The following is a 9,284-nucleotide window of genomic DNA, read 5'->3' on the forward strand; positions in this document are numbered from 1 at the left end:
GTGATGATTGAGAAAGAGGAAGAGGGGTGGGGTCGCGGGGAACTGGTGGAGATCGAGAGCAGTAGCGGTGGTCTAGTGGACTAGAGGCGTGGTAGCCGGAGGCCTTGAGCGATTGTTAGGGACGGCCGAACGGATAGAGATGACACCACCCACAAAAGGGGTGGTCACGGTATCACAAGGTAGCGTCTGTCATGGTGGAAGTATCCGGTCGTCAACGCCGGCGACATGAAAGACGGGGCCAGCCCATGGACAACGGTGGAGGAAGACTCATTCGTTGGGCGTGGTGAGACACAGACACTGCTTCGGCTCGGCCAGCCAAAGCATAGGAGGAACCCCAGCTCAGCTCTGGTCCCGGCAGCAACCAGCAGCTTGTTCGCTTGGTCGTAAACGATCGTAAATTTCCAGCCAGAATAGTATTTTTCTCTCACACCAAACCAGCCAGCAGTAATAATCCATGTATACGATCGTATCAGCGCCCCGAACAGGCTGCGGAGTGACTTGATCTTGGCACTGCCGACGGTTTCCTGTGCGCTACCATCTCCCAGCCTGTCCTACCACAGTACCACGGCTGCCTAAGAATCCCCAGAGGCCAGAGCCACGGCCGGGCGAGCTCCTCCTCATCCCATCCGTCCTCGGGTTCACGAGGATCGCGTTGCGCTACCGCTGCCGCTGCACTGCACCGCCCCATCCTCCTCGTCGTCCTTGGCCCACGCATCAACCAGTAACCACCACGCTCGGCCCCAGCAAAGCATCCTGCGCTGCAACCTCACCTCGCATCATTTACGACGCCTCCCTGACACGCTACGGCCCGATGCTGTCCATGGGCGCGACGACATCCGCACAACACGAGCACATGCCGCTCTCCAGGTGCCCGGGGCCACGCCACGGAATGGCAGCGGCAGCCGGCTGGCGTACGGCTCGGAGGAAAAGATCCCAGAGAATCCTGTGGCTGCTCTGCTGTTCGCTCGCCAATATATGATCCCAGGAAAAAAGAGGAATTTCACCGGTTACAGAGGTCCGTAAAAAACAGGAGCTAGTGGCTATATGCAGATCATGAAAGTAGCTTCCATGATTCCAACACGGCAAAAGTCACACAAGATCATCAAGCAGAGAACCGCGAGAGATGACCAATACAGCCTCCTAATAAGTTCAACAACAACAACTAAGCCTTTTAAGTCCCAAATAGGTTGGGGTAGGCCTCCTAATAATAAGTTAGACCACCAAAGAAAAATGGGGAGGAAGAAGCTCTGCTGCTCTAGAGGCACATGACTTTTTACAGTTAACAACACCCTACTGTCCCATGTTAATCTCCTCCTGCATCCCACAAAATGTCAGTCAACAACTCCCACTACTACCTGCATCCTCTCCACACGCCTAACTCCCAGACCTCTCTTCCCTACTCCATGTCCTGCGAGATGGCCTCGCCGAACTTGAGGAACAGCTCGGCGTCTGAGGTGCTGGACGAGTTGGCGCAGGAGAGAGCGCCGGTGCCCCGCAGAGACGGCTGCGGCAGCTGGCCCAGCTGATGCGCGGACGGCTTTGGCGGCAGATCAGGGTTCGCCAGGCAGTCCAGGACGCGCACCACCTCGTGCATGGTCGGTCGGTCCGAGGGTTGCCGCTTGGTGCAAAGGAGCGCGAGCTGGAACAGCTTCTTCACCTCGGCGAGGTCCTTGCAAGTGTCTCCGATGTCAGGGTCCACGGTATCCATGACTTCATTGCTTGCCGTCTTCGATAGGATCTGCAATTGGAGGATACATTGATAACCTCATCAGAGCTTGACTCGGTATCTGCTGATCAGTACTAAAGTCTTTTTTTCCTGTGTTTCAACAATATATGGAAAACGTTTCTTCCAAACAAGCAGCGCCACCAGCGCATGTTATGATTTTATAAATGAATCAATTCTGGAACTACAAACTGACTCATAATTTATCACACTGTTGCGCATACCTACTGTCAATTTTGAGTCATGTTCCACCTGTTTGAATCTGAGGTCACTTAAACTGTTGCGCATGGAAAGCTATAGGGCACATGATAAACCACTGACATCTTGTTAGTTCATTTTTTGCTTTCCATCTACATTATTTATGACAGGGGGACACCAACGGTAGGCTTTAGGGGACAGACATACAGCTACTTATAATGGAGCTTTCAGTCACCAAATCCAATGGATCAGCTCATCAGTCCACAGCTGGTCTACAGTGCAGATAGCTCTACTCACATGCTAGGTTTCGTGTCGCTGGTCCCCTCGTAGGAACACAAGCCTAATGGTCATTGTTCAGCAATTATTGGGCACTATTGGAATCCAAAGCGATATAAGATTAAGGAAAGCTGACTTCTAATTGAACAAATGCAGGAAACTGAAGAATAGTTACCAAGTGATGGAGATTGCACTCGTTGTCCACTGGCTTCTTGCCAGTCAGCAGCTCCAGCAGAACAATGCCATAGCTGTAGACATCAGACTTTTCGTTGAGACGGGAAGTGCGAGCGTACTCAGGATCAATGTAGCCAATAGTGCCCATGACATAGGTTGACGTGTGAGTTTTTGAGACACATAAGCTCTTAGCAATGCCAAAGTCTGTAAGATGGGCCTCATAATCTTTGTCAAGGAGTATATTCTTTGATTTTACATCCCGGTGAATTATTCGTGGACTGCAGTCATGGTGAAGGTAAGCAAGGCCTTGAGCTGCACCAAGAGCAATCCGTAGGCGAGTCTCCCAGTCAAGTTTTTTCTTCTTGGATGAACCTTCTGAAAGAAAATAGGTTTACATTATGAAATGGTATAGTAATTGCAGCCAAATATCCATGACCATTAAATAAGCAAGCCTTCATCAAAACATGAACTGTCTTGAGAGCCCAACTGATGTTGTGTGACAGGTAAACAAACAAAGACTATTGAGATGAAACTAATAAAGACTATTGAAAGACTACTGAAATGAAAAGCAGCATAGTGGTGCTAGTTCCTGGTCGCTTTATAAACTGTTCTCATGATTCCGTGACCACAAAAAAAATGTTTGAATGGGTTTGGGACCTGGACTTACCATGTAAAACATCCCATAAGCTGCCACTTTCCATATAATCATAAAAGAGGAGGTTCCCAACAGGTGATAATGAGTACCCTTGAAGGCTGACTAGATTCCGATGCTTGATGCTACCAACAGTCTCGAGCTCGGTTTCAAATTCCTTAAGGCTCTGCGGGTAGTGGGCATACAGCTTTTTTATTGCCACTGGTTTGCAATTCTTGAGAACACATTTATAAACTGTACTTGACGCCCCGTATCCAATGATATATTTCTCACTCAAGTTCTCAGTCATCCTCATTATATCATCGTATACATGAAGGGCCATGTTCATATGAAGGATCACCAGCTTGGGGGGAGCATTGCTCACTGCAAACAGAATGGATATCAATTACAGGATATCAATGTTGTTCTAGCATCAACTATTAGAGACGAGTTATAACTTTTTACAAAATAAACTACTGAGTTGAATCCAGACAATATTATTATTGACAAAAATTATTAGTACATCAACATTACAAGATAAGACACTAAATAAGGTGGTGGACAACCATATTATTGTAAGAGGAGATTCCAAAGTTAGTAAATGCATTACCTGGCTTGCTTACAGTGACATCTTTAAAAGCAGGTGGACGGTGTGGCCTGCAAACAGCTACTAAGATCATCAGGAGGATAACAAGTCCACCCACAGCAACACCAATTATGGCAGTCTTTGAGATTGGCGCTGAATAGAAAAACCAGGAAGAAAAGATCTTGGTTTATAATGTATTGAAAAAATTCAGGTCAGATAAATTGACGAATGCAACAATCTTCTTACGTTTCTCTCGGTGGCCAGGGGAACGACACGAAGAACCAAGCCAATATCCACAGAGTCCAGGATTACCTAAAAAGCTGAAGAAATAACAAGATCGCTAAACTACTATTTCCATGTATAAGCAAAAAGATAGTCGTGATTGAAATCATGGAGCACAATACCTGTCAGGAGAAAACCGTGTGAAGTTATTGTCAGCAGGGACAACACCAGCCAAATTATTGTATGACACATTTCTGTCGAAAGATGCAAAAGGTCAATGTTAGAAAAATACAAAATTTTGTGCATCCTTCCAATATTCAGGTTATGAAATTACAAGATATTGAGGCTGAAGCAGTTCAACAGAGAAGAGACATCGCCAGTTATATTGTTATTTTCCAGTTTTCTACAAGAGTAAATGATGATTCAGAACAAAGCTGCACTTGAGAAACTAAACTTACAGACTAAAAAACTTGGATACAACTTACAGCAACATCAGGTTTTGCAGCATTTCAAGTTCTTGAGGAATCAGGTCACCAAGGTGATTATAGGATAAATCTCTAGAAACAACAGTCAAGTCATTCAAAATATAATGCAAGGCCAATAAAAGGATTCACATAAATAAGGTCAAGTACTTACATCTCCATGACACTCCTCAAATTACCAAACTCCGCAGGGATGAATCCAACTAGACCATTCTTGCTCAAGTTACTAGAGAAACATGTTCAATGTCAGGAAATGAAGCAGGAAAAATACCAAGAAACCGTAGGCCCAAAAAACTTACAGCCTCAATAGATGCTCTAGGCTGCCAATGGATGATGGAATTGGACCAGTCATCATGTTACAGGATAAGTCCCTGGTACATGTATCTATGTTATATATAGCATTAGCTTGAAATGGATACTCTTAATACGTGTGAGCTGATGAAGGCTTACAACGTGTCCAAATTGTTGATCCTTGATAGCTCAATAGGAATAGAGCCACTTATTAAATTTGATGACAGATTTCTAAAGAAACAAAGGAAAAGGTTGAATGCGAGATACGAATCAATATGAGCAAAAGAGCATATCAGTACAAAAAATTGGAAATGCGTTCAACTCAATTTAGCACAGCATGAGGCTCAAAATCTATTCGAACTTACAAATAGGTCATGCTTTCAAGTTTCCGCAACGATCTAGGAATGGTCCCATTTAACTTGTTGCCATAAGCATTGCTGTTAAATAAAATTAGCATGTTATATAGATACTTGCAACATTGCACATGACCTGCAAACTTTCAGAAATAATTTGAGCTTACAAGCTATTGAGATTCACACATGAACTTAGGTTGTCAGGAATTGGTCCTTCAAGGTGGTTATTCGCAAGGTTCCTGTGAAACAAGTAGAATCAGCTATGTTCATGCAATGTAGTTTTCTGGAAAAGAAGAAAACACTGGTTCACGTGACAAGTAAAAAGAGGGTGCATGAAAAGTACTTACAAGTCAAACAAGCCTGTTAGCCTTCCAAGTTCTGGTGGAATTGACCCAGTAAGTTGATTATCGTTCAGTTCTCTGAATTTAGATAGTTATGTCAAAGATAGATTAATGGTCAACCTGAATCTTCATATCCATAACAGAAGAAATACTAAAACTTACAGGTAATGAAGTGTTGACATATTTCCTAACTCTGGTGGTATCGACCCAGTTAACCTATTGCCTTGGATGTACCTATGAAGTTTTAACATGTATAAAGACATAAACTTAGAAATATGTTCACATCAAACTGTTTCTAGGGTGAATTGTATCAGTTAAAACTAAAATCTTGAAAATCTATGAACCAGATTTAGGGGGACAAGAATTCTTACAGCTTCTCAGTGTATGTCAAGTTGCCTAGTATAGATGGTATAGGACCAGATAATTGGTTGTAACTCAGATCTCTGATAGAGTAAAAGTTCCATGAATTAGCAATCACATTTCTTTCACTAACGGCGACGAGAAAGCAATGTCTCATTTGTAGATTAGTCAATTATCTAGTAATAACTGTAGAATTCACTGTAGGACTTACAGAACAGCGAGAGCCTGCATAAGACCAATTACTGAAGGAATTGGACCAGTGAACTTGTTCCCTTGCAAGGACCTAATAAAGGGTACATGCATCTTTGCAGGTAAGCTTATATATATTAGGCATGTAATTACATTATTTTCAGTGAAAAGAAACAGGCAAACAGCACATACAGTGTAGCCACTTGTAGGAAACCAATGTTGAATGGGATCGGTCCAGTAAAGCGGTTGTAAGACAAATCCCTACCAATATAAAATGTTAGGAAAAATGATATATATGAAAAGTTAAATCAATTATTTCAAGAGTGGCAAGAATGCATATACGTACAAGACCTGAAAACTTGTACAGTTCCCAATGGTGTCTGGTATCACCCCAGTCAAGCTATTGTTCTTCACATCACTGATCAAATTAGTGCGAAGCTTAAAACCAGATTTAAAAAACACAACAAACTTCCCTAGAAAAAAACACAAACAAACTTGCAGCAAACTAGGCAAGCAGTGTACTTACAAGTACCAAAGACCAGTCAGCTGGCACATATCAGGAGAGAGGCTTCCTTCTAAACGATTGCCCCGCAAGCCCCTAGTAATTATAGTTTACTAATTTAGCCACAAAACTTAGAAGAAATTACTTGATGTTTCAGTAACAACTTATGTGTTTGAATGCCATTTCACAAGAATATATCCAAACAATAAAGACTTAATAATGCTGCCTAGCTTTTACTGAGCAGCCAGGCCCCTTAAATATATAGTAGCAATGTATGTACAGTACCAGCAGTCCAGCACTAGTACAAAACTTTTTGAACCTCAAGGATGACTTACAAATATTGAAGGACCTCATTCCAGTAGATAAGCCTTGGTATCTCCCCAGTCAGTTTGTTTTGTGCCAAATCCCTGGAGTGCGCAACACATTAGAAATCCTGAACCATCCTAGTTGATCCACCTTACAAGAATCATGTAGCAGTAGTAGCTTACAAAATCTTCAAATTTGGGAGCTGTGACAATGTTGATGGGATCGCACCAATCAGCTGGTTGTTCTTCAATATCCTAGAAATCACAAACAGCACCACAAAATCTGTAAAAAATTCCAAAGCCCCAAATGACGTGTATTTCTATGGATTCAGAGAGAAGACGACTCACAAGTTCTCCAGGTGCTTCAGCTTTGATATAGAAAATGGTATGTCGCCATCCAAGTTGTTGAAAGAAAAGTCCCTAAACGAAAAGGTAAAGTTTGAATAAAAACACTACCACCACAACCACAACTAAACATGGGTAACTCGAAGTTCGACTTACAGCGTCCTAAGTGATGAACAATCGCCAATCTCATCAGGGATCTGCCCGGATAGCCCATTTGACTTCAGATCGCTGGATGTGAATGCAAAGGAGACCAGTTAACACAGGTCAGTAAACTAAACTCCAATCAACAGCAGTCAAAGAAGAAATCGTCCGTACATGGAGACGAGGCTCTTGAGGCTGCCGACGGATGGAGAGATCTCGCCCTCAAGGTTGAGGCCAGAGAGGTTGCTGCATTGAATTGGCGCCAACCCGCATCAGTGGCTGCACATCGCAATAGTTGGGAAAGGAGCAAATTAATGGACGCTCTTCTTACAGGGCAGCGACGGCGAATGTGACGTTGTCGCACAGGACGCCGCGCCAGGAGCAGTAGTCGTCGCCGGCCCAATCGTACAGTACGTTGCCGACGTTGCGGAAGGACTTCTTGATCTCCACCAGCGTCGCCCCTGGAAGATGCAGAACTAGCCGCATTAGCAGAAAAAAAACGGAGACACAGAACAGATTACAGACTGGTAGAAACCTGAACAGACGATTCGGCAAATGGAATATCCGCAGAAAGGGAGTCGGATAACAAGATAGTTGAAAAAAAAAGACTAGTGTTTTCAGGCAGGAAAGCAAAGGAACTGGGGAACGTCAGATTTGGAAAGCCCAAATATGACACGATGGTGAAATATGAAGCTACTTGGATTCATTCAGATAGGAAACAGGATCATACTCCAGAATAGCAAACCAAACACAGCTAAAACACACAAAAATAGAACAGGCTAAACAAAAGAGAGCAAGCTTCCAGCACTGAAGGGCCAAACAAAGAAACAAGAATCGATGCTCAAATGTTTTAATAATGTTCTGAGCATTTGCTCCAATAAGGAGCACAAGAAGGCACATGTAAAAAAATAAAACATAACATGAAGAGAAAAAAGATCACATTTTGAAACATGGGCAGACTAGTTAAAAGCTCGTAGGCAAGGAATAAGAGAAGAATAGAAGATGAGATGAGAAGAGGCACAGCTCACAAGGATTAGTTAAGTGTTAGACTCGGGTTTACGGGCTTATACGGCAATAAAAAAATGGGAATGGAACACTAGCGAATCACTATGCCTCCAAAAGCGCGTACTTGCAGCGCTAATAAAATACTAATCCTAACAAACCCAACCCCAGAATCTTTGCTCCCCAGTAGGCAACCAGAGGGCTCCCAGAGAAGAAAGAAATAATAAAGAGAAATGGATATCGAAAAAAGAAACAGATCACCAACCATCGTCGGCGACGGCGACGGCGACGACGAGGAGGGCGACGAGAGCACGGGCGGCCGTCGTCGTCATGGCCACTGAGCTGCGGACAGGCATCGGGGGAGTGACATTACAGGGAGAGGACAGCGACGATGGAGCGCGAAGCGTGCTGCAGCGAGCCTGCCTCTGCCAGCCGGCCTTAATGGGGGCGGAGCTCGGTTGGTTTCGTGGGTTCTCGCGCTCGGCTTTGCGCACTTGCGCCGCTGGCTCAGTGACAGCGAGTAGCTGTATGGCTGGGCTATAGAGTGGCAGGGCAGGGGCTATGGGCTATGGAGGAGTAGCTTCCTACTACTAGGACTGGTTCGGAGGAGTAGCTTCCTACTAGTAGAGGCTACGGGGTGTTCGGCTACGGTCGTGGAGGAATTTAAAATAAAATTGTAAGAAAAAAATATTATTTTAATTAAAAAAGAAACAGATTAAGACCATATTTGGTTCCCCTCCTAAAAGCTTTAGGAGCTAAAATTTAGATAGAATCTATCTAAAGAATCAAACACTCTCTCCTAAAACCTCCTAAAAGTTTTAGGAGACTGGTTTTTCTTTAGGAGCTCCACCCCTCCTAAAACCTCCTAAAGTTCTTCCTGGACCTACACTACCCCTCATTTATTGCCCCCTCCCCCTCTCTCTCCTAAAGAAGGGTAAAAGTGTCTTTGTTCAACAACATTTACTGCTTTTAGTCAGTTTTAGGAGATGCAACCAAACACTATTTTAGGAAGTTTTAGAAGACTGCCTAAAACTTTTAGGAACTAAAGTTTTAGGAGGTCGGAACCAATCAGGGTCTAAATTTGGTTTAATGGCACGCGAACGGATACTGTTTACGTTAGAGAGTGGTTTCATGTGACGAGAGAGATCGGGAGGACACACAGA

The 9,284-nt window shown here is 43.8% G+C and overlaps 1 protein-coding gene across 3 annotated transcripts; it reads right to left on the reverse strand.

The window, feature by feature from the left end:
- Nucleotides 1–1,051: 1,051 nt before the first annotated feature.
- Nucleotides 1,052–8,711, reverse strand: LOC136520366 (LRR receptor-like serine/threonine-protein kinase ER1). 3 transcript variants are annotated; one of them, XM_066513838.1, is made up of 27 exons: nt 8,387–8,711; nt 7,451–7,580; nt 7,294–7,365; nt 7,135–7,206; nt 6,982–7,053; nt 6,817–6,888; nt 6,664–6,735; nt 6,353–6,424; nt 6,173–6,244; nt 6,019–6,087; nt 5,849–5,920; nt 5,649–5,720; nt 5,440–5,511; nt 5,284–5,355; nt 5,104–5,175; nt 4,949–5,020; nt 4,743–4,814; nt 4,592–4,663; nt 4,447–4,518; nt 4,296–4,367; nt 4,145–4,213; nt 3,993–4,064; nt 3,835–3,908; nt 3,613–3,741; nt 3,039–3,386; nt 2,373–2,743; nt 1,052–1,738 (listed from the first exon to the last, which is right to left on the reverse strand). In XM_066513838.1, the coding sequence occupies exons 1-27, from the start codon at nt 8,475–8,477 to the stop codon at nt 1,397–1,399; spliced, it is 2,919 nt and encodes a 972-aa protein (XP_066369935.1). In that variant the 5' UTR covers nt 8,478–8,711; the 3' UTR covers nt 1,052–1,396. The 3 variants fall into 3 exon arrangements, with proteins under 3 accessions (XP_066369935.1, XP_066369934.1, XP_066369936.1); XM_066513837.1 differs by having other exon boundaries at nt 2,373–2,746; nt 8,387–8,709; XM_066513839.1 differs by lacking the exon at nt 4,145–4,213 and having other exon boundaries at nt 2,373–2,746; nt 8,387–8,710.
- Nucleotides 8,712–9,284: the final 573 nt, after the last annotated feature.

The sequence above is a fragment of the Miscanthus floridulus genome, chromosome 18 (assembly GCF_019320115.1).
Source record: "Miscanthus floridulus cultivar M001 chromosome 18, ASM1932011v1, whole genome shotgun sequence".
Classification (NCBI taxonomy): Eukaryota; Viridiplantae; Streptophyta; class Magnoliopsida; order Poales; family Poaceae; genus Miscanthus; species Miscanthus floridulus.